The sequence below is a fragment of the Macaca nemestrina genome, chromosome 7, assembly GCF_043159975.1.
Source record: "Macaca nemestrina isolate mMacNem1 chromosome 7, mMacNem.hap1, whole genome shotgun sequence".
Classification (NCBI taxonomy): Eukaryota; Metazoa; Chordata; class Mammalia; order Primates; family Cercopithecidae; genus Macaca; species Macaca nemestrina.
Window position 1 is genome coordinate 129762171 of NC_092131.1, and position 26305 is coordinate 129788475.

Here is a 26305-nt window from a genome sequence, read left to right on the forward strand (position 1 = left end):
ATTTTGAAGATCTTTTCAAATAACCAGTCTTTAGTTTCATTGATGTTCTCTCTTTCCTTTTCCTATTTCATTTATTTCTGCTCTGATGCTTATTATTTCCTTTATTCTGCTTGCTTTGGGTTTAGTTTGCCGTTTTTTTCTAGTTTCTTAAGGTGGATGGTTAGGTTATAGATTTGAGATCTTTTTTATACGGGTTTACAGTTATAAAGCCCCTCTAAGGACTGCTTCAGCTGTTTTCCAAGTATTGGGTAGTGTTTCGTTTTTGTGCATCTTGGAGTGTTTTATAATTTTGCTTGTGACTTCCTTAACCCACTGGTTACTTAGGAATGTGTTGTCAAATTTCCATGTATTTGTATTTTGGAAATGTGATTTCTTATTTCACTGCAAAGTGTTTGGAGTAGTTGTATGATTTCAGTCTCCTTAAATTATTGAGACTTGTTTTGTAGTAGACTACACATGGTCTACCCTGGAGGATACTCCATGTGGACTTGAAAAAACATATCCTCCTTATGTTGGCTGGAGTGTTCTATAAACATGTGTTAGGTCTAATTGGTATATAGTAATTTTGAAGTCCTCTTTTTCTTGTTCATCTTCTGTCTGATTACTTTCTTCAATATTGAAAGTGGAGTATTGCGGTCTCTCAGTATTATTGTTGAATTGTGTACTTCTTCTCTTAGTTATGTCAAGTTCTTTTTGTGGCCAGGTGCAGTCTTACTCCTGTAATCCCAGCACTTTGGGAAACCAAGGCAGGTGGATCATTTGAGATGAGGAGTTTTAGACCAGCCTGGCTAACATGGTGAAACTAAAAGTACAAAAACTAGCCAGGTGTGGTTGCATGCGCCTGTATTTCCAGCTACTTGGGAGGCTGAGTCAGGAGAATCACCTGAACCTGGAAGGTGGAGGTTGCAGTGAGCCGAGGTCTCACCACTGCACTCCAGTCTGGGTGGCAGTGCAACACTCCGTCTCAAAAAAAAAAAAAAGTTCTTTTTGCTCAATGTTTTTTTGGGCTCTGTTCTTAGACACACATGTATATATTTTAAATTGTTATATCTTCTTGATGGATTGGCCCTTTTGTCATTATAAGATGGCCTTCTTTGTCCCTAGGAGCAAGTTTGGTCTTTAACTTTATTTTACCTGGTATTAGTAATAATTAGTAATTATTGTTTTATCTGGTATTCTCTAGCTTGCTTTTGGATATTGCTTGCATGATATCTTTTTTTTCTCATCTTTTTATTTTTAACCTATTTGTGTCTTTGAATCTAAAGCTTGTCTCTTGTAAACAGTATGTAGTTGGACCATATATTTTGTTTTTATCCATTCTGCTGTTTATCTACCTTTAGAATAGAGCGTTTAATGTACTTAATGTAATTATTGATGAGGTAGGATTATGAATACCATTTTGCTGTTTGTTCTCCATATGTGTTAACGATTTTTTTTGTTCTTCTGTTATTCTATGCCTGCCTTCTTTTGCATTAAGTAAATGTTTTCTAGTGTACCATTTTAATTTCATTGGCATTTCTTTTTATTATTTTTTATATTCTTATTGGTTACCCCGGGTATTGTAGTTAAAATCTTAACTTATAACAATGTTGTTTGGAATACTGACAACTTAATTTTGATAATATACAACAAACTTTGCTTGTATGTTGCTCTTTTCCTTTCTTGCTCCTTTGTCCTGTAACTGTTATGCAAATTACTTCTTTATGGTGGTACATCCATCAACACATTTATAATTACTGCTTTATGTAATTTTTCAAGTTTAATAGGAAAAAAGTGTTATAAATAAAAAATAGGCCAGGTGCAGTGGCTCCTGCCTGTAATCCCAGCACTTTGGGGAAGCCAAGGTGGGCAGATCACTTGAGGCCAGGAATTCGAGACCAGCCTAGACAACATGGCAAAACCTTATCTCTACAAAAATTAGCTGGGTGTGGTGGTGCACGCCGGAGTCCCAGCTACTTGGGAAGCCGAGGTAAGAGGATCACTTGAAACGAGATAGAGGTTGCAGTGAACTGAGATTGTGCCACTGCCCTCCAGCCTGGACAACAGAGTGAGATCCTGTCAGTCAATCAATCAATGAGTTAATTAATTTATACTGTCTTTTATATTTGCCATTGTTCTTTATTTCTTCATGTTTAATTGAATCTTGTCTAGTATCCTTTTATTTCAGTCAGAAAAATGAATTGCCTTTAGTATTTCTTGTAAGGCCCATCTGTAGCTGTGAAGTCCAAGTTTGTTTATCTAGCAGTGTTCTAATTTCTCCTTTATTTTTCCTGGATATATACTTCTTGATTGACATTTTTTTTTCCTTTAAACATTTTGAATACGTTATCCGTCTGCCATGGTTCCTGATGCGAAATCAGCTGTTAATCTTATATTAGGATTCCTTGATGAGGAATTTCTCTCTTGGTGCTTTCAAAATTCTTTGTCTTTGCCTTTGAAGAATTTTGGTTTGTCAAAATGTGGATTTCTTTGAGTTTATACTTTCTAGAGTTCATTGAGTTTCTTGGATGTGCAGATTAATGTTTTCCATCAAATTTGGAGAGAGATTTTGGCAATTGGTTTTTCAAGTACTCTTTATGTCCCTTTCTTATTTCTCCTTTTAGAACTCCTAGTATGTATAGGAGTCTTTTTTTCTTTCTTTTCTTTTCGTTTTTTTTTTTTTTTTTTGAGACAGAGTTTCATTCTTGTTGCCCAGGCTGGAGTGCAATGGTGAGATCCCAGTTTACTGCAGCCTTTGCCTCCTGGGTTCAAGTGGTTCTCCTGCTTCAGCCTCCTGAGTAGCTGGGATTACAAGTGCCTGTCACCATGCCCGGCTTTTTTTTTTTTTTGTAATTTTAGTAGATACGGGGTTTTACCATGTTGGCCAGGCTGGCCTCGAACTCCTCACCTCAGGTGATCCACCCACCTCTGCCTCCCAAAGTGCTGAGATTATAGGCGTGAGCAGCCTTGAACTCTTGACCTCAGGTGATCCACCCACCTCTGCCTCCCAGAGTGCTAGGATTATAGACATGAGCGACTGTGCCCCCCATGGGAGTCTTTTTAATGGTGTCCCACAGGTCTCTGAAACCTTGTTTCTTACCCTCCGTTTTTTTTCTTGTGTTCTTTAGACGACAGTCTGTTAACCTGTCTTCATGTTTTTTGATTCTTTCTTCAAGTTCACTGGTTCTTCTTCTACCTACTCATATTAGCTGTTAAGCTCCGTTAGATACTTTTTCATTTCAGTTATATTTTTCAACTCAAGAATTCTTTTTTGATTAATTTCTTATGAGTCCTGTATATTAGTCTCTATTTGGTGAGATAGTCTTCTTATATTTTTCTTTAGTTCATTAAATGTAACTTTCTTTAGTTCATTGAACACGTTTAAAATAGCTGATTAAAATCTTGTAAGTCTAATGTCTGGGTTTTTTCAGGGACAGTTATTAATACTTTTTCTACTTTGTATCGGCTATACTGTCTTCTTTCTTTGCATGCCTTATAATTTTTGTTGTTGTTGAAAACTGGATTTTTTTTGGCTGGGTGTGGTAACTCATGCCTGTAATCCCAGCACTTTGGGAGGCCAAGATGGGTAGATCACCTGAGCCCCCATGACTTCCGAGACCAGCCTGGGCAACATGGGGAAACTCTTGTCTACAAAAAATACAAAAATTAGCCAGGTTTGGTGGTGCACACCCGTGGTCCCAGCTAGTAGGGAGACTGAAGTGGGAGAATCACCTGGGCCTAGGAGGTCGAGGCTGCAGTGAGTCATGAGCATGTCACTACACTCCAACCTGGGTGACAGATATCCTGTCTCAAAACAAAAATTGGTTTTTGTTTTTGTTTTTGTTTTAAGACAGTCTCACTCTGTCACCAGGCTGGAGTGCAGTGGTACGATCTCGGCTCACTGCAACCCCCGTCTCCTGGGTTCAAGTGATTCTCCTGCCTTAGCCTCCTGAGTTGCTGGGACTACAGGTGCATGTCACCATGCCCAGCTAATTTTTGTATTTTTAGTAGAGATGGGGTTTCACCATGTTGGCCAGGATGGTCTCCATCTCTTAACCTCGTGATCCGCCCACCTCAGCCTCCCAAAGTGCTGGGATTATAGGTGTGGCCACCACGCTCGGCCGAAAAATTGGATTTTTAAAATAATATAATGTGGCAACTCTAGAAATGAGTCCTCTCCTTACCAGGGTTTGATGGTTGTTTTTATTCCTACTGTTTGTTTTGTGACTTTTCTGAATTAATTTTATAAAGTCGATATTCTTTTTTGAGTGTGGCTATTGAAGTATCTGCTTATTTAACTTAGTTGTCAGGTAATAACTTGACAGAGATTTATTTAAATGCTTGGAAACAATAAGCAAGCCTCTCACTCCTTGCCACAGGGCTCTCTATGTATATTGTTCCATGCCTTCAACATTCAGCTAGGTATTTTACAAATCTACCTTAGCCTTTATTTTCTGCTTGTAGGGAGGTTCAGAGTTAACCAGAGGTGAGAGTTTATATTTAATCTGTTTTTTTCTGAGAGCACATACAACCCTGGGCATGCCCACAGGGTTCTGCACGCAAATGGCCTTCTAGATTCCTAGGAAATTTATTGGAGGTTTTCAAAGCCAGTATGAAGATCACGTTCACCAGCTTTTCCTTTTAAGTTTCTTGATTAGCCTATTGTTTGCCCCAACTTTGATCCACTGCTTTAGGAAGTAGGCTGTTCAGCCTCAGTTTCTATGGATGCCTCTGGGGAAAAGATCTTTGCACCATGTGAAGTCTGAATGAGTCTCCTAGAGTCAGTCGTAAATATGGCTGCTTACAGGGACCCACCATACAGTTCAAATAATGGTATTTCTTAGGGAATGAGGCTTTGAACAAGCTCAGAACCTGTTCTGACCTTTCTGGTAGCTGCCAGGCTTCTGATCTCCAAGTTTGCAGGCTGTTGGTTTTCAAGGGAATGGAATAGGGCAAGTTAAAAACACTACAAAGCCATTTTTTAATTGAGATTTGGCTCTTTTTATTGAGTAAACACTCTCTGGGTTGTTGCAAGCTTTTGATTAGTTTCCACAGTTCTGAAAAGGTTAATTATGACAGATTTGCCAGATTTCTCATTGGTTTTATGGAGAAGAAAATTTTCAGAGGTCCTAACTTTGTTAATTTTGCTGCCTTCATCCCTCTCTCTTATATTCCACATCCAAAACATCATTCAATTTTTAGGAGTTCTTAAATGCTGAATTTATCACATTTATGTTAAAAAATGAAGCAAAGCTGATACATTTTACTAATTACTGTTTGCTTCCCTCCTCCCCCTGTTAAATGATAACCATAAATCACACATTATAAAACTGTACTTCTTTGTTTCCTACAGGAACTATCATGTATTCTATTACCTCTTGGCAGGAGCAAGTGAAGACGAGAGATCAGCATTCCATCTTAAGCAACCAGAGGAATATCATTATCTCAATCAGGTGAGAGTTCATAAAAAGCTTTTTGAAGTATAGGGCAGTATTAAATTTAATGCTTGAAAAGTGTCTTTTTTCTAGTACTTTCTTTCCCAAATCTACAAATGGATATTAGCTAGCACTTTCATACGTGTACTCTACAAATTTATGTGATGCAGTTCTCAAATTTGAGGGTAATTACCATCCTCATATAAATGTTAAAAGCTCAGATAATGTATGTGCTTTTCGTTTTCTGTGAAATTCTGTGGGAAAAAAAACAATAAGCTGTTTATTGATACTGCTACTCTATTAGAAAAATGCTTTACTTTTACTAAAGTGATTTGCCTTTTACAACCCCAGGATATTAAATGTTACTAATGATTAATTCTTGTCCTTTGCTAAGGATTACTTGAAACCTAATTTGCATGTTTTGAAGTCTCATACACATACGTCTTTGCATGATACTGTGAGATTGACTTAGAGTATGACTATTCAAAGGCAAATGACTTAGAGAATTTGGATCTTTCCTCAAAACTCAAAATTCATCCCTAAACTTCCACATTAAGGAGTAATTCTCACTTTTCATTATATTGACTTTACCAATTTTATTATTTCTCATAATAACAAAAATTTTACAACCAGCATTAATGGAATTAGTAAAACAAACAATAGATCGTTTAAATAATAGATTGTCTCCCCTTATTTTTCCGTTGTTGGAGGCAAGATGTAATGTCTATGGAAAGAAATTCTTTTATGACAGTTAAAAAAATCCTTATGAAGGTTTTGTAAGCAAATTGACACTGGTGATGGTTCAAAGATAGCAGTATATATTTAGGGTTATGAAAGTTATATCTTTGGCTGAGTGCAGTGACTTACACCTGTAATCCCAGTACTTTGGGAGGCTGAGGCGGTTGAATCACCTGAGATCAGGAGTTCAAGACCAGCCTGGCCAACATCGTGAAACCTTGTCTCTGCTAAAAAATACAAAAAAATTAGCTCGGTGTGGTGGCGCACGCCTGTAATCTCAGCTACTTGGGAGGCTAAGGCATGAGATCACTTCAACTCAGGAGGCAGAGGTTGCAGTGAGCCAAGATCATGCCACTGCACTCCAGCCTGGGTGACAGAGTGAGACTCTGTCTCACAAAAAAAAAAAAAAAAAAAAAAGAAAGTTATACCTTTGGCTTTCCCCAAGATATACAGTGTGTTGCATTAACTGTTATTTCTTAATTTTGAAACTGCATATATTAATATAAACTAATGACTTTGTATTAATATATTGCGAATTCCAAGTTATTTAAAGTATCAATTTCTGATACAATATTATTAATTTTTACGCATAGAATTAAGTAGCTTTTCAAAAATATTTGCTAATTCAGCTTCTGAATTTTTTCCTCCCCAGTTTAAACTATTTGCATTATATTTGGGTGATTAAAGATTTTCTTTTTTATAAAGTAACGATCTCATAAATGAGCTGATAGTTGTTAGTATTAGAGAACTCTGGAATTTTGCTGTTCTTTCAGATCTTTTTGTAATTAATGACCATAATATATTTCTGTCATAATGTCAGTATTCATAGGATATGGGACTCAGTTTATATAAATAACAGTCACTGGAGCCTATGGTATATATGAGTTGGGTAGTATAGTATACAGTCTCCCAGAATGTGAAAATTTACTTCATTATTTCTTGTTTTATGCTGCTACGCAAAATAACTTTTCAATGGATAGCAGCAGTACTACCTGCACACCACATCTAAGAGATCATTAGAAAATTATAATAACCATTACTTCTACCTAACTAATCTGCCTTACTTTCAGATAACAAAGAAACCCCTCAGACAGAGCTGGGATGATTATTGCTATGACTCTGAGCCGGTCAGTACAAGTACCTAAATATTCTGTGTTCCTGTCAAAGGGTCCTCACATTGCTCATTTGCATCCATCTGAAGATTTAGAATGCAAATCAGCTGAAATACAAATAATCCTAGGAAGGAAGATAAATCAATGTTTCATTTCTTTTGAATGATTGATTTATATCTGTATAGTTTGTTGATTTAAAACCAGTTAATTTACTTTTTTTTGGATATTTTCTGGTCATTAGTCCACATTCAATATTTATTTTGACAAACATTAATTGATTATATTCCTGATTCTTCAGCATTGCTGTGGATTTGTATGAACTATAGTTTTTTTCCCCTTTTATTTTTTAGTAGTTTCATTACCCACATACTACGAGTAATAATTATTGTTTATTTCAAAAAATTGCATCCTTTATGTTTTATATGTCAACAATCTTTACACATAATGAATGCATGAATATTTTTTTTTGATTTTTTTTCCCAGTAGCAAGAGTCTGTAGCCTTAATAAAATTATCCAAAAATAAGTATTGAAATTCCTATAAATAAGGTTTTTTTTATTTTTATTTTTATTTTTTGAGACAGAGTCTCGCACTATTACTGGAGTACAGTGACATGATCTTGGCTCCCTGCAACCTCCATCTCCTGGGTTCTAGCAATTCTCATGCCTCAGCCTCCCAAGTAGCTGGGATTACAGGCGTGTGCCACCAGGCCCGGTTAATTTTTCTATTTTTAGTAGAGATGGGGTTTCGCCATATTGGCCAGGCTGGTCTTGAGCTCATGGCCTCAAGTGATCTGCCCATCTTGGCCATTCAAAGTGCTGGGATTACTGGTATGAGCCACTATGCCTAGCCTATTTTCTGTTTTAAATTGAGTGATTTAAGGGGATACATGATGTAATATAGAGTGAATAGGTAAATTTTGCTTTAATTTTTTAAAAATTGTATTATTGTATTTTAATAAGTATATATTTAAATTAGAGACAGAGTCTCACTATGTTGTCCAGGCTGGTCTTGAACCTCTGGCCTCAAGTGATTCTCTTGCCTTGGCCTGTCAAAGTGCTGGGATTATAGGCATGAGCCACCATGCCCAGCTAAATTTAGCTTTATTTGTTATATTTTATGACAAGTTTGTAACTATAAAAAGAACACAAAATTTTTTTTAAAATTTTCAATTAAGTTCTAAAAAGGCTGAAAACACACACTAATCTTCCTATATCTATTAATTAACTAATGAATTAATTTATTAAATATTCTTTCTGAAAACATTTCTTAGTCCTTGCTTTAAAGAACCACAACTTTGATTCGTGCTGCATGTTTATAAACTTTACTAATTGCCGAACTAGCCTATTTCACAGGTGAGAAGATTCAGTATACATGGATAATAATTTTTTTTTAGATAAATTTTGATTGTATTACTGTTATGTAACCAAGTAATTTTGGAGTTTAGATTTAACATTTTGGGGGAAAAAAACACTTGACATTTAAATTTATAGATTCTGATATATTTTAACAGAAAAAATTTAAGTTGTTTTGCCGTTCTTAAGAAGCTCCCCCTTTTCCTTTTTCACGTACTACACCAAATGACCATGCCTCCTTGGAAAGCAGGTAGGGGACTGCAAACACATACTGCAAATAGAAGAGATCATCTGTTCTGAGCTTACAGTGAAGCTGTGAACTGATCTGCTACTTTTCAGAGGTAGTCTAAGTAATACTTAAGAATTTGGGGGCCGAGAGTAGTGGCTCATGCCTATAATTCAACACTTTTAGAAGCTGAGGTGGGAGAATTGCTTGAGACTAGGAGTTTGTGAGACTAGCCTGAGCAACAAGGCAACACCCTATCTCTCCAAAAAGTTAAGCCAGGTATATACACGCCTGTAGATCCAGCTACTCAGGAGGCTGAGGCAGGCAGATTGATTGAGCCCAGGAGGTTGAGGCTACAGCAAGACAAGATCACACCGTTACGCTGCAGCCTGGGTGACACAGCAAGACTCTATTTCAAAAAAAAAAAAAAAAAAAGGATTTGTGCTCTGAAGCAGAATGACCTAACGTGAATATTGGCTGGTTTATTTTCCAGTATCATTTATTTTAGGGGTTAATAATGGTCTTTAAGTTTTGTGAGTCTTAAAGTTGTGCATGTAAAGAACTTGATAGAGTACATAATCCTTAGTAAGTGCATAGCGAATGCTGTTGCCACCATTTAAGTCATCATTACCCATCTTTCCCTTTAGAAGAACTTTGTATCCATAATCTGCTCTTCCCTTAATAATACTTTTGTCACCATTATCCATTTATTGTGTTTGAATATCTATTATAGTTTGAAATTTAATTTCTGATTGTTTTTCTTATGTTAATTAATAAAAGCAAACAGTCAGAGGATCTTTTATTCTTTCCTGTTAGCTCTTCTTCATAATATATTTGGGGACAAACTAAACTTTGTTTCCCTGTGAGTTATTAGAACTTATGTGACTAGCTTCATAGGTAGAGAGGATTGAGGACTGTTCTGTTGTACTACATTACTTACGTATTTCGTGGAATTGTATAAATGGTCCCAAGGAGACGTGTAGTTAGAAAATTGCTTTTTACAAGGGACCTGTTGTTGCCCTTGTATGGTGATTTAGTTCCATTTAAGGGTTATCCTATTAAATAAGCACAAACAGCAGTGTTGCATGGGAGAGAGCAGGGGATTTGGAACTACATAGATTTTGGTTTGGCCAGCCCTGTTATTTATAAGATTTTTTTTTTTAACCTTTGGAAAGTTATTTAACCTGTGAATCTCTTTTCTTGTCTGTAAATGTATATATAATTATCTCCTTGTGTTTTGAGGTTTCAGTAACTCTCATGGTGACTGATATGTAGAATAATATTTAATAAGTGCTAATTTCCCCTCTTCAAGTGGTAATAATCTATTAAATGTCTTTTTATTTTTATTATTAATAACATCTCAACCTTTGTTTCTTCAATTATAAAATATGAAGAATGAATTAAATACTGGTAATATGTTGGCTGATGTCTGCCATTGTACCTTAAAGCTGATCTGAGGCTAGGCGCGGTGGCTCACGCCTGTAATCCCAGCATTTTGGGAGGCCGAGGTGGGCGGATCATGAGGTCAGGAGATTGAGACAATCCTGGCTAACACAGTGAAACCCTGTCTGTACTAAAAAGTACAAAAAATTAGCTGAGTGTGGTGGTGGGTGCCGGTGGTCCCAGCTACTAGGGAGGCCGAGGCAGGAGAATGGCGTGAACCCTGGAGGTGGAGCTTGAGGTGAGCTGAGATCATGCCACTGCACTCCAGCCTGGGCAACAGAGCAAGACTCCGTCTCGAGAAAAAGAAAAAAAAAAAAAGCTGATCTGAATAACTTCAATGTAAAGGGTCAGCCAGCCTCACCAAATTCTTTTATTTATCTGAGCCTTGAATTTTAGGGTCCAACTATTAGGTAGGGTTTTAATGGTAATTGCCATAAGTGATAGTCTCAGGACACCTGTGTCCATCATGCTGCAGAGGGATTTGACCTGTATTATTCTGTGGAGACAAAGCTCCAACCGTGGTCACTACTACCTTTACAGGAATCCAAACGTCTATAAATACCTGGAAGCTCATTTCCTGTGTGGTAGACCTCCTATAATGCTTTCAGGGATCATGATGCAACTTGGGCAAGATACTCTGAAACCATGTTTTCATCTACTCTGTTTTAAGTATTTTTGCAGTGTAAAGATTCCTAGTGCCAAAACCCATCTGTCAGTTTGTAAATTTGTGGTCACACACTTAAACATTGTCTTTCTGGCTTTATTCCTCACCCTCCTCTGCCAGTCTGGTATAAGGTCTCCGCATACTGCACAACTTTCTCTGCGTATATTTTTTCGTTTAAAAAGCACTTCACATCTGGCCAGATACGGTTGGTCACGCTTGTAATCCCAGCACTTTGGGAAGCCTAGGCGGGTGGATCACTTGAGGTCAGGAGTTTGAGACCAGCCTGGCCAACATGGTGAAACCTTGTCTCTACCAAAAAACAACAAAAAAAATTTAGCAGGGCGTAGTGATACGTGCCTGTAGTCCCAGCTACTCAGGACGCTGAGGTGAGAGAATCACTTGATCCCAGGAGGCATAGGTTGCATTTAGCCAAGATCGTACCACTACATTCCAGCCTGGGTGACAGAGTGAGACCCTGTCTCAAAAAAATTTAAAAGAAGCACTTAACATCTTTTTTTCTTTTCTTTTTTTTCTTCTTTCTCTCCTTCCTTCCCTCCTTCCTTCCTTCCTTCCTTCCTTCTTTCCTTCCTTCCTTCCTTCCTATGTTTTTTTTTTTTAATTTGTTTTTCGAGATGGAGTCTCACTTTGTCATTCAGGCTGGAGCACAGTGGCATGGTATCAGCTCACTTCAACCTCCACCTCCCAGGTTCAAGCGATTCTCCTGCCTCACCCTCCTGAGTAGCTGTGATTACAGGCGCCCGGCACCACACCCAGCTAATTTTTGTATTTTTAATAGAGATAGGTTTTTACTGTGTTGGCCAGGCTGATCTTGAACTCCTGACCTCAGGTGATCTGCTCGCCTCAGCCTCCCAAAGTTCTGGGATTATAGGCATGAGCCACTGCACCCAGCCACTTGTCTCTATTTCTTAAAATGGTACTTAAGAAATCATACATTTTTATAACTACCAGTGTAGAGTGCAGGACATAAACTGGAGCAATTGACTTTGAAGGTTAGTAAAGACGCTGGAGATCACTTAAGAAAAAAGGAGATAAGTAACAGGCTTGGTTGGAATCCCAGCTACACTATTAGCAAGCTTCACCACCATAGGAGCAGTTGGCTTAAATTCTGAGCCAATGCTGCTGCTTGTGTGAAAGGGAATCATAACTACCACCAGAGGTTTTATAAGGATCAAATATAATATGGATCCTTATATTATCTCATGCCTGTAATCCCAGGACTTTGCAAGGCTGAGCTAGGCAGATTGCTTGAGCCCAAGAGTTTAAGACCAGCCTGGGCAACATGGCAAAACACTGTCCCTCCAAAAAATATAAAAATCAGATGGATGCTGTGGTGTACACCTGTAGTCCCAGCTACTCCTCAGGAGGGTGAGGTGAACCACTTGAGCCCAGGAGGCGGAGGTTGCAGTGAGCTGGGATTGTGCCACTGCACGCCAACCTCGGCAACAGAGCGAGACTCCATCTCAAAGAAAAAAGAAAAAGAGACAAGATAGTATGATTTCTTAAGTACCATTTTAAGAAATAGAGACACAGTAGAAGAAAATATCTAATTTGACTCTTCTCTTTCTCTCCCTCACACCCACACTAATTGCCTACTGCATGCTAGGTTTATCCTAGGCATTTGTAAATGAGATAGTGTGTCACCTCATAGAAAGAGCAAGATCTGATAGCATGAAAGAGCATTTGGGTATGTTTGTTGGGGGAATGTAGTGGCATGTTATCAAGTACAAACAAGAACTTATACGGAGCTGACAGAAGGATTGCCTATGTTCTTTCAGTGGAAGGGGTTGTAACAGTTGTTTGTTAGTTCCCTGCCTTATCCTTGGAACAAACCTTACCATTTCCTTGAACTCTGGCTGACCAGTATTTGGATGCTGGGGCCTGAAGGCTTTGTCCAGAACCCTGGAAGGCCTTGGCATTTGTAGGGCCCTCTAGAAGTGACTTGGGAATTAACAGCTGCCTGCTCCCTCTCCAGAAGTCCTCAAACAGTGACTGATGAGAGATGAGATGGTATATAAATACAGTCACTCCCTCACCTTTCTAGGTTTTATATTGTTTCCCAGAGATAACCTTGGGATTAAACTCCATTATGCACTCACAAATGACTTGGGAATTAACAGCTGCCTGCCCCCTGTCCAGAAGTCCTCAAACAATGACTGATGAGAGATGAGATGGTATATAAATACAGTAGCTCTCTCACCTCTGTAGGTTTTAGATTGTTTCCCAGAGATAATCTTGGGATTAAACTCCATTTAACTACTTTCATAGTAGTTACCACAGACTGTTTAGTCTGTCTGCTCTTTTACTTTCTCACTTTCTCTGTGACTTGTATTTGACTCTTGGTCTGTCTCAAGATCTGCCTCCCAGGGAGCCGAGATTAAGATAAAATCATTTCTGTTCTGGGAGATTTAATTTATCCTTAGTTTTTCTTCTATAGTTGTCATCAGAGAAACAGAGAAGGGAATTAATACACATTTTTTTAAAACTATGATTTTGATATTCACTGAGACCACTTTGGGTTTCTAAGAACATTTGATTAAGGATAAGAGCAAATACAAATATATTTCAGTGTACTTTCCACTATTTTATATACATTAATTGTTCCATTCACTTTCAGGGCAGATTAGAACACTGTTAGTTAGAAGAATCATTATTGACACATGTGAAGCATAGATTCCCTCTGCCTTGCCACTTGTGATAGGAAAATATTTGTTAAATCATCAAGCGAATGAACTGTTTGTGTTTTGAAAGTAAGGGGAAGAGTAGTAAGAGAGCTTACTTACTATAGGTAAAAGAAGAATGCATTTAAAAATTTATCTTAGGGCCGGGTACGGTGGCTCACTCCTGTAATCCCAGCACTTTGGGAGGCTGAGGTGGGTGGATCACCTGAGGTCAGGAGTTTGAGACCAGCCTGGCCAATGTGGTAAAACCCTGTCTCTACTAAAAAAATATAAGAAAATTAGCCTGGCACGGTGGCACACACCTGTAATCCCAATTACTTGAGAAGCTGAGGCAGGGGAATTGCTTGAACCCGTGAGGCAGAGGTTGCACTGCGCAGACATCGCGTCATTGCACTCCAGCTGGGCAACAAGTGCAAGACTCCATCTCAAAAAAAAAAAAATTATTTTAATGAGTAGGACATTGGCATGTCAGTAGAATTTCTTAAAACTGCTTATCAAAAACTTTATTGTCATAAAATTAAATGCATGGGTTCTCTGAAAGAACTTGTGAATTTAAATTTTTAAACTGTGCATGTGCAGCTTTCCATGTAGAGAATAAAAATACTGTTAACAGCATTTCAAAACTTTATTTTAAACTTCAGATATTCGTTGACTAATGCTTATGGTGCCTAAAACAGATTTTTTTGTACATGGTAAATACTTGATAAATACTTTTTATAAAATAAATGAGCACTTTATTTCAGAAAAAGGAATGTTTCATTCAATTCAATATATGTTATTCAGTAATTCAATGACTATGTATTTACCTAAATAATGACTTGTTTTTGGCACTGACTTTGCACTGGGGATCTCCAGTTAATAAGACGATTAACTGTTCATATACTTCACTGAGTACTTGAGAGAATATTCCCTAGAAAGATAGGCATTAAAAATGTAAATGCAGATGTGAGGAGGTTTTTGAAAGTGCAAGGGACTGTGACAACATACAGTAAAGGGATTTATAACTCACTTATTGTTTTGAAGATTTAGAGTATGTCTACTACTGTTTGAGGAACTGAAATGCAAGGGTTATGCTTTAAAAGTAATGTTTTTTAATCTGGTATTCCACAGCATTTTTTTTTTTTTCTTGTGTGGTGTTATGCTGTGTTGCCCAGGCTGGTCTCAAACTCTTTAGCTCAAGCAATCCTCCTACCTCAAGCTTCCAAGTAGCTGGGATTACAGGCGTGTGTGACTATTCACAACTATTTTTACTGACTCATATGACGTGTTTTCTGAGGGTTTTTATACTTTCACATATACTTCTTTCCTTGTTTGATTACCGTGTTGTCTATTATTTCATTAGGAAATAATTACATATATGAAATATATAAATAATTATATATGTATATATCTAGTGTAGATGTAACAGGCTGGGCGCAGTGGCTCACGCATGTAATTCCAGCACTTTTGGAAGCCTAGGTGGGTGGATTGCTTGAGTCCGGGAGTTCAAGACTAGCCTGGGCAACGTGGTGAAACCCTGTCTCTATTAAAAATACAAAAAACTAGCTGGTCATGGTAGGACTAGCTGGGTAATTCCAGTTGCTTGGGAGGCTGAGGTGGGAGAATCATCTGAGCCCGGGAGGTCGAAGCTGCAGTGAGCCAAGATCATGCCACTGTACTCCAACCTGAGCAACAGGAATAAGACCCTATCTCAAAAGAAAAAAAAAAAAAAATCTATATAGATCTATGTAGATCTATATAAATATAGATTAGATAGATGTAGCAAACTTCTTTATATTATATAAATCTAGGCTTCACTCTTCAACTAAATTATTGCCTCTTCTAAAATTTATTTTTGTGTCACTAATATCTAGTTCAGTGCCTTACATAGAGTAGGCACTTGTTAAATGTTTGTTGAATAAATAATATTTGCTGGTGGAATTAAGCACTCTTAAATACTTGGAATTTCTGAAACTGTTTAGAACCACTCAAAATTAAACTTGATATCAGCATACTTACTAAGTACAGCTAGCTCTTTATCTTAACTTTTGAGATCCTAATCTTGGTGATTGTGAAAGGGAGAACAAAAGTAAATTTATTGGCATTTTAGTAGGTATGTGTTTAGTTTGCATACCTATAGTAAGATAAGAGGTCTAATGAATTTGACTAGGCCTAACTATTCTGCCAGCTCTAATTTGCATTTATACATACAGGTACTTATCCTAAATTACCATATTTCTGAATGGCCCACGTTATTTTAAAATATATAATCTTGATTTTTAAACTTTTATTTTGAATAAGCAGGATTGCTTCATGGTGGAAGGAGAAGATTTGAGACATGATTTTGAGCGCCTACAACTTGCCATGGAAATGGTAGGATTTCTTCCCAAGACACGAAGACAGTGAGTTTACTTGTTGTATTTTTATACCTCCAATAGAGAACACATGATATGTCTTCGAAAGGTTTCTCCTGTTGGTCTTTTAAAATAGTTTTCTAAGTGGTAATCCTCATCTAGTACCTCATCCATCTCGAGCATTATTTCTAATTCCTTTTTTTGTCATAAATTCTTTTGAGAATCTGATGAAACCTGACACTGTTGTTGTTGTAAAATGTACATCTTTAACAATTTGCATATAAATGCAGGAATTTATGGTGCCCCTGAAGCCTATCCATAGATGTTACTCAAAACTTTTGCTTTGTAACACTATTTTTATAGCTCTTCATTTTTTGTATATCAGTGATCTCTAATCTTATTAAATTATGCATACTTATCAGAGGCATAGTATTTAATTATCAGTGTATTTCCTCTGTATAGTTTATATCTGTACCATTCTAATACGTTTTTAAATTGTAAATCTAAACAAATTAAAAATATAAAAAGGTTGAGATAAAGATGAGATAAATTATATTTGAAACAAATTATTTAAAATTAAAGACTCAACCTTGGCTCTCACCAGAAAAAAATAGTTACTTATAACTTTTTTGAGGGGGAGAGTTGTGTTGATGAGTATATCAGATCTGATTATATTGTTAAAATTTTTTTTTTTTTTTTTTTTGAGACAGGGTCTCACTCTGTCACCTAGGCTGGAGTGCTCACTGCAGCCTCAACCTCCCCAGGCTCAGATGATTTTCCCACCTCAACTTCCCAAGAAGTTGGGACTGCAGACTTATACCATCACACTTAGCTAATTTTGTATTTTTTGTGCCATGTTGCCTACGCTGATCTTGCATTCCTGGGCTCAAGTGATCTGCCTTTCTCAACCTCTCAAAGTGCTAGGATTACCAGCAGGAGCCACTGCACCCGACCTCTGTTGTTAATTTTTAACCTCATGATTGATGACCCTATACTGAGAGTAGGAGAAAATCACCTCTGCTGTTTTCTTGTTTGCTTGCGCTTACATCATTGGTATGACTCTTTAATTAGCAGGCTATTTGCTAGAATCTTTTTATGAGAAGTCAATTAAAATCAAATAATACAATATGTAAGTTGGCATACCAACTCAATTGGTGACATAAACTACAGTTCACTGAAAATTAGTGAATTTCTATTAAAAATAATTTTTAAAAGAAGCTCATGAATTTGTTTTTGTCTTTTGACTTCCATTAGTTATGTTTTGGTTGATAGTTTATTCTTTAATCCAGAATAACATTATGCATTATTTTTTAATAGACTTGTATTTACTGTGAGTCATGTGAATGATTCAAAGATTTTAAAACTTTAAATTATTTGGAAAATTAGATTTATAAGTTAGATGGTGATTCAGTACCTCTCAAATGTTGCTAAGGTAATATCTCAGGTTCCTAAAGCAATATCTTTGTTTTAGTTGGAATAGTTCGTAATTTTAGGAAAACATAGTGTTAAATTTTCGTAAGACAAATTTTGTAAGCCATATTTATTCTAAGAAAATAACTGCATGTGACACAAAGCTGTATGTATAAGGAGACTGAGGAGTTTTTCAGTGGAGTGTTTAGCTGTGTTAAATGCCTCTGAGATGTCAGATAAGTTAAGAACATAATATACTGTTCTTAGCTACATGGAGATGCTTGGTAACCTAAGGTTCCTGAATTAACAGGAGTTGATGGGTATATAGCATAAGAGGAGAGATTAGTTGTTGATTGGAGGGCACGTGCTCTTCTGACTCAGGAGGGAAATTTAGAACGGAGGGTCCATATGAAGTTGTTTCACAGTAGAGGTTAATATACCCCACATTGCTTCATACTTAACACACACACACACACACACACACACACACACACACACACCCCCACAAAAAACCATTTACCCCAAACACCGTAATGTGGTATAGGAAAGCATTTTAACAACATAACTAATAATAAAAAATCAGCTAGGATACTTGATTAAAAAAAATACAGATTCAAGGCCTTTCCTTTGGCAATTCTGATTCAGTGTATCTGAAACAGTATAGGAAAAAAGCATTCCAGGTAGGATAAATAGCATTTAGAAAGGCATGGCCTTTTAAAACACTGTGACAAATTCAGGCAATAGCAGAAGTCTCTTTGAAATAACTATATAAGAAGTGGTGTAATACTTAAGGCCATGAAAAGCATTTTAAACAGTATGTGATACATATAGTAAACCCTCAGTAAATTTTAGTAATTATTCCCATATTGCTTATTTTCCAAAGACTAGATACTTCATATTTGTACTGGTTGGTTTGCTTAACTAGAATTTTAGAATGAAACCATCTTTGGGAATGGATACAGCTAAGCTATAATTTGTGTTTTGTTTTCCCAGGATTTTCTCTCTTCTCTCAGCCATACTACATTTGGGTAATATCTGTTATAAAAAGAAGACATACCGGGATGACTCCATTGATATCTGTAATCCTGAAGTTCTGCCTATTGTCTCAGAATTATTAGAAGTGAGTGATTACATTCTCAGTTGTCATTTCAAATACTTTGTAACTTTTTATTTTTTATTTTGTGTATTTTGTAGGTGTAAATGGGTTAATGCTTTCTATTAATAATGTTTTTATTAGGCACTATTTTTAAATAGCATTTCCAAAAGATGGAATTTTTCCTGATACCTGCCTCAGTTTGCTATTGAGTGAGGCAGAATCTTTAGAAAATTTGTGTTTTCTCCTTTGCCTCCACTTGCTCCAGACATCCATAGTCCCTAAATTTGCTGGATAGGATGAATATTTCCACGCTAGACTGTATAATGTTCTGGGGCTATGCTAATTTTTCTCTTTTCATATTTGAGATTTCTTCTCATACTAAGATTTTGGTTAGATTATTTTGTTTCAAGATGGGGGCATCTGGGTGGGTGGAGAAAAAAGGATACTACTTTTTTTTTTTCCTTATGGGTTGAATAGGACCTAAAGGTTCTCATCTCCTGGCATGCTTCTTCTTACATCAAGGGCCTTTATTACCTGATTCTTTCTTTCTGGAGTGATGATTTTTCATATATTCTTAACTTCTCTCTTGCCTACCTCCTTCTCATCTTGCCAGATTTATCCCATCAGATGGGGTGTCATTTCTTACAGGCCCTATTGTCTGGCATAGCAAGGAAATATATGTATGTATATACTAACCTGTGTATATACACATATCTATACATATTTTAATATGTAATCATCTGTATCTATATAAAGGTAAACATGAGTTCATGATGATGTCTCCAACTGTAATCCATCTACACATGGATCATTCTGGCCCTCTTCCCTTGCTTATCTGTGAACTCCTGCTTCAACAGTGAGAAAGCTGTCTTCTATCCTCTGCCATCCATTTACTTGTTTAATTCCAGTATACATGTGTAGTGGTATCAAAATTGTTAACCTGTACCCCCCTGGGAAATGACTTTTTCAACTAGAATACAGTGCTTATGCGCAATTCCTTTTACCTTTAATCCTACAGACTTCACTCATTTCCAAAATTACTTAGAACAGCACCTTTTCCTTCCACCCCATTTGTTGAGGTTTCATATACTTGTCATGCATGCTGTATTCTTGTCATAGTCTATATTCCTTCGTGGAATCCCCCAATCTCATAAATAATTTTTGATATTTGCATATGTTAAGTTCCACTCTTCATGCTATTTGGTTTTTGACAGATGCAGGAAGTCATGTGTCCACTATTATAGTATCATACAGAATAGTTTCACTGCCATAAAAATTCCTTGTGCTTTACCTGTTCAATCCCTCCCCGTAAACTGCTGGCAGCCACTGACCTTTTTTACTACATATATATATTTTTGCCCTTTCCAGGATGTAATATAATTGAATCATACAATATATAGATTTTTCAGACTGCTTTGTTTTACTTAGTAATACGCACTTAAGATTTATTTATGTCTGGCTGGGTGTGGTGGCTCATGCCTGCAATCCCAGCACATTGAGAGGCTGAGGCAGGTGAGTTGCTTGAACCCTAGGAGTTCAAGACCAGCCTGGGCAGCATAGGGAGACCCCATCTCTACTAAAAACAACAACAAGAAAACAAAAAAAGCACAAAAATTAGCTGGGCGTGGTGACATGTACCTGTATACCCAGCTGCTTGGTAGGCTGAGGTGGGAGGCTTGAACCCCAGAGGCGGAGGTTGCAGTGAGCTTAGATTGCGCCACTACACTCCAGCCTGGGTAACAGAGCGAGACCCCGTCTCAAGAAACAAAAAAAAAAAGATTCGTTCATGTCTTTCTGTGGCTTGATAGCTCATTTCTTTTTATCATGGGGTAATATTCCATTGTATAGGTGTACTATAGTTTATTCATTTATCTGTTGAAGGACATTTTGGTTGTTTCCAGTTTTTGGCAGTTATGAATAGCTTGTTTTTAAAAAAAAAAATTATTCATCTTCTAAATCTTGGTTCCTAGGCCGCTTCATGTGGTTTAACCTTAAGTGGTCTAAACTGACTCCCTAAATACAGAGCATTTGTTTCTGCTTAGCATAATTTAGTTTTATAGCATAAAGTTAATTGTTTATTAGTTCATGTCTAAGGTTGCAGTGCTCTTTGAGAGCAATAGATACCTCTTTCTTATTTGTCTAACCACCCAGTGTTTATTTTTTCTGTACATTGGGCATTGCTTATTAACTTCAGTGGAATGATAACCTAGCAGAGGAAGAGGCAGGAGAAGGGAGTACTGTGAATTGGAACTAGACCTACTGGAAAGAAATTCTACCAGGAGATGGAGTGTGGTATCTGAAGTTTGTAATTTTGAAGATCATAAAGGCCAGAGAACAGATGGCGTTTTAGTCAGGTATTTCAGGTGATACTTTAGTCAAGGGTTTGGTATTGTGACAGGGCATTGTGGCTACTTGTAAGTCTAGGCAGTTCAGCAGAAACCAGGGCTTCTGTTTCTAGTGCATCCTTTCTTTTTTGGTAAGAGACTGGTAAGAACAATTCAGGCAACTCAAAGAGGAACTCAGGTATGGGTTTAAAAAAAAAGAGAGAAATCTAATTCTGAGAATTGGGCTAACCAGTATCAAAGACAATGGCAAATGGCAAATGTGATTTGACAGAAAATCTCACTTTTGAACCCCAGCTTCTTAAATTTCTTCTTGTGTATAATTTGTATTGGTTTTAGGGCTGAGGTTTAGTATTAAGTAGAAAGAAAATAGCTTCAAAATTCAGAAGCTAAAGAAGACACCTATCTCATCTTTAGTTAGTACTTAGAAATTATTTTAGAAAATGATTGCCTCTAGTTGGTTAAGACTGATAATAATAATTGCAATCTTAAGGCTTTGGTTGAGATAGAGTACAAAGATAAGCACATTGACTGGTTTATTTAAACATCCAAACTCTTTAGTTGTGATTTAATTTCTCTTCTTCCCATGGTGATTTAATTCAATGGTAAATATAGAAGAACAAATGTTTTTAAAGTAGTGGTTTAATTTTATTTATTTACTTTTCAGTTTTTTTTTGTAGTTACCTGAGGCGATAATGAATGTCTTGAGTCTTTACTAATGCCTATTTGGCATGGATACTTGTGAAAATTATTGAAAGGTGAACAAGCTCCAATTGATAAATTGTAGGTAATTGTGGAAGATGTTTTTGTTGTGAGGTATTAGAACTGTCATCATTACCAAAAACTGTTCAGTTTTTAGCAGGTTTATGTATTTTGAGTGTATTTTAACATCTGTTGAAACAATATAAAGAATAGGGTTTTTTTGTTGTTGTTTTTTTGAGACGGAGTTTCATTGTTGTTGCCCAGGCTGGAGTGCAGTGGCGCAATCTCGGCTCACTGCAACCTCTGCCTCCCGGGTTCAAGCCATTCTCCTGCCTCAGCCTCCCAAGTAGCCGAGATTACAGGCATGCGCCACCATGCCCGGCTAATTTTGTATTTTTAGTAGAGATGGGATTTCACCATGTTGGTCAGGCTGGTCTGCAACTCCTGACCTCAGGTGATCCACCCACCTTGGCCTCCCAAAGTGTTGGGATTACAGGTGTGAGCCACTGTGCCTGGCCAAGAATAGGTTTCTAATTAAATATCAGATTTTTAATTAGATAAATATGAGAAACTTTGTAGAATGGATATTAAACCCATTGCTACTTGTTCTGTATTAATAGTTTCTGAATATTCTAAAAGTATTATATTTAAGAATTTTTAGAAAATTATAGAGGAGCTGATTAAAAAATCATGAATTGGATAATATTTTCTTTAGGATCCTTACCAAATGTTATGCAAGATTAGTATGTTTTGGGGTTGTGTGGTTATGCGTAGATCTATGTACAATCTTTGTTAGGTTTTTGTGCTAGTTAAAGAGAACTCAGGAAATGAGTTGAGAGTTTTTGTACCCTTGCTCCTTTTTCTGCATTTAGAAGGATCATTAGCAGAAAATAATATGTTCCTCAAGGGTTTGAGAGAGGTCAACCTTATGAGCAACTGTATTTGATATCTTTTTATTTGTTCCATGTTAACTAATTTTTTAGGATTTTCAAATCTGGCTTGAGTTATTTGGATGATCTGTAGTTTTCTAAAAATGATGTATTGGATGATCTGTGATTTTCTAAAAATGATGTTTTGAATGTTTAGAATGTGTTGCTTTTGAGTTCTTTGTAAATAGTCTGTTAATTTCAGTCTTTAAAATTTTTTCTCTATGGTATTAGCTATTTGTGTTTCTTAGTTTTTTTCTTTTGCTTTGTGTGAGATTTGTCTTTTATGTTTTATTTTTCTTTCTTTTTTTTTTTTTTTTTTTGAGATGGAGTTTCGCTCTTGTTGCCCAGACTAGAGTGCAATGGTGCGATCTCAGCTCACCGCAACCTGCGCCTCCCAGGTACAGGTGATTCTCCTGCCTCAGCCTACCAAGTAGCTGGGATTACAGGCATGCGCCGCCATGCCCAGCTAATTTTGTATTTTTAGTAGAGATGGGGTTTCTCCATATTGGTCATGCTGGTCTCGAACTCCTTACTTCAGGTGATGCGCCTGCCTTGGCCTCCCAACATGCTAGGATTACAGGCGTGAGCCACCGCACCTAGCCATCTTTCATGTTTTCAAAGAGTTGGCCTTTAGATTGATCAGTTCTAACATTTTACTTGTTACATATTAAATTTGTTTTAGGATATTTTCTTCCTTTTTTCCCTGTTATGAAATGTTGCCAGCACGCAATATTATATAGAAAACAATGTAATCAACCCGTACTCACAGCCCCACTCAAGTAATAAAATATTGCATATAATTGAAGCCCACTGTGTACCTCTGTCTCCACCAGAGGTAACCACTATTATGAATTTGGTGTTCGTCATTCCTATTCTTGTTTCTGTATTTTCAGTATAGATAGATGTTTTTATAAAGAATATATAGTTTTGCCTGTTTTCAGTCTTTATATAAATGTTATACTGTATGTATTATTCTGAAACTTGGCTTTTTTTCATTCCATAGTATGTTTTTGAGATCTTTCAATTCTGATTTCTATGTTCTAGATTCTTCTTTTTTGTTGTTGTATAAGAGTCCATGGTATGAGGCTGGGCACGGTGGCCCACACTTGTAATCTCAGCACTTTGGAAGGCCGAGGCAGGCGATTACTTGAGCTTAGGAGTTCAAGACCTGCCTGAGCAACATGATGAAACCCCGTCTCTAATCCCAGCTACTCGGGAGGCTGAGGCAGGAGAATTGCTTGAACCTGGGAGGCGGAGGTTACAGTGTTCCGAGATTGTGCTATTGCACTCCAGCCTGCGTAACAAAAGCAAAACTCTGTCTCAAAAAAAAAAAAAAAAAAAAAAAAATTAGCTGGGCGTGGTGGCATGTGCCTGTAGTCCTGGGCTGGAATGCAGTGGCACGATCATGGCTCACTGTAGCTTTGATCTCCTGGGCTCAAACAATCTTCCCGCCTCAGCCTCCTGAGTATTTGGGAGTTCAGGCACGTGCCCCCATGCCTGGCTGATTTTACATTTTATTTCTAATAGAGAGGAGGTCTTGCTGTGTTGTTCAACCTGGTCTTTAACTCCTGAGCTCAAGCAGTCCTACTGCCTTGGGATTACAGGTGTGTTGGGATTATAGGTGTGAGCCACTGTACCCAGCCAATATTTACTTTTAATAATTGCAGAAATATACCTCACAATATGGCTTTGGATTTTATTACGTTTTTTTCTTAGCTTTGTTTTGTCATTTTTGTGTAATCTGGTATTATTTTTGTTTCTTAATGTATTTTGAATAAATCTAAAAGGTTGAGGCCTTTTATTTAAATTTGGTTGTTGATTTTTGGCTTTACTGCATTTTGTTATATGCCTCAAATTATTTCCAGTTTTTGGAATTTGAGAGTTATCAGTGAATGCTCTGAAAGCTGTTGTATTTGCTAGGTAATATTTATCCATTCAATATGATTCAAAGTTGTTCTTTAAAAGATTATTGATCTATCATATGTTGTTGGTGGCAGGGTAATGCCTCTTTCTGTCATTTTATAACTCAATCTTCTCCTTATAATCTTTTTTTTTTTTTTTTTTTTTTGAGATGGAGTCTGACTCTGTTACCTAGGCTGGAGTGCAGTGGTGTGGTCTTGGCTCACTGCAAACTTCGCCTCCTGGTTTCAAGCGATTCTCTTGCCTCAGCCACCCGAGTAGCTATGATTACAGGTGTGCACTACCACATCCGGCTAATTTTTGTATTTTTGGTGAAGACAGGGTTTCCTATGTTGGCCAGGCTGTTCTCGAACTCCTGACCTCAAGTGATCCGCCCACCTTGGCCTCCTAATGTGCTGGGATTACAGTCGTGAGCTACCATTCACAGCTATTATAATCTAATACTTTTTACCGATAAATTTTTATATTGCCTACATTTATGAATGTTATGTTTTTATTATGTATGGATACTTTTATAAAATGTCCTTGTTTTACCACTTCATGCCCATCATCATGACAAAATTCTGAGGTCTGGTAACATTAAGTATAGTCAAGGTTTGGAAGAAGTAGGAACTCTCAGTGCTACTGTTGAAAGAGCTTATTGGTAAAAATTATATATAGGAATTTGGTAGTATTCTGTAAAGCTGAAAATATGTATGCTCTAACCTTCTTCTACTTTTAGGTTTGTTCTTCACAGAAACTTTTGAACTCATATGCAACAATATTTATTGTGGTTTATTTTGTAATCACACACAATTGTAAATAGTGTAAATGCCTACAAAGAGGAGAATGGATTACACACTGTGGTATATTTATATGCTGCAATGCTGTATAACAGTTAAGATGAATAAGGTTGATCTAAATTATCAACATGGTATGTGCCTGTAGTCCCAGCTGCTCAGGAGGCTGAAGCGGGAGGATTGCTTGAGTCTGGGAGGTTGAGGCTGCAGTGAATCGAGATCACACCACTGCACTGCAGCCTGAATGGCAGAATGAAACTGTCTGAAAAAAATAATAATAATAAAAATTATCCACATAGTTAGATCTGAAAAACATATGGGCAATATGATACTTTATAGGTAAACATTAAATTCATTTGACAGTATAGCATAGTGTTTATGAATATATTTAATACATATAAAGTGTAGAAACATGAACTGAAATGATAACGTGAAATTCATGATAGTATTTGTCTCTGGGGAGAGAGTGAGAACAAAGGAAGTGTCAACTTTATCTTAAAAGTTTATCATTCATGAATAAGAAGAAACATCTGAAATGTAAGTATTTTTTGGAATATTCCTAGAATTCAAGATTCATGAAGAAGGAATATCTGAAACATAAATTAATATCCTTTGGAATATTTCTGGAATTCAAGAAGTGCTGTCACTTTTTAGTCCTTGCCTCCAGCTTGTGAGATTATGGTTGATCATCTTAAAATGTTTTTTGTTCTGTTCTATATTTTCTGTATTCTGCATAGTGAAACATGTTTCTCTGTTATGATCAGAAAGCAAGCTTTAACTTGAAAAAACCCAGTTGTCTTTTGAGTGGGACACTTAAATTCCATTTTGGCCAGTATTAAAATTGCCCAGTGTATTGACTCTTTTCTCTGCTATATAATTGCTAATCTCATTAAGCTTTTCCTCCTCTATTTGGCTTTTTCAAAAGATAATTCAACACATTGTCATAAATCTTACATATTGAGTTTACTTTTCTGTTTTATAGGTTAAAGAAGAGATGCTATTTGAAGCATTAGTTACAAGGAAGACGGTGACAGTGGGAGAAAAGCTTATTTTGCCATACAAGTTGGCAGAGGTATGATGAATTTTCTATGAAATGAAAGCATTCTGGACATTGTTAGAAGTTTAGGTTTGAAGTTTGGGTTTT

General features: G+C 36.8%; 1 protein-coding gene across 11 annotated transcripts in view; it reads left to right on the forward strand.

Moving 5' to 3' along the window:
- LOC105487515 (myosin IXA) overlaps positions 1–26305 on the forward strand; it is a 299768-nt gene that overhangs the window by 89034 nt on the left and 184429 nt on the right. For 10 of the 11 annotated variants that reach the window (XM_071101117.1, XM_071101116.1, XM_071101115.1 and 7 more), the window contains 5 exons: positions 5333–5432; positions 7223–7279; positions 15934–16031; positions 18387–18513; positions 26144–26233. In XM_071101117.1, coding sequence (XP_070957218.1) covers positions 5333–5432; positions 7223–7279; positions 15934–16031; positions 18387–18513; positions 26144–26233 — 472 coding nt within the window. The remainder of the gene's footprint in view (positions 1–5332; positions 5433–7222; positions 7280–15933; positions 16032–18386; positions 18514–26143; positions 26234–26305) is intronic. The other variant, XM_071101122.1, reaches the window with a different exon arrangement.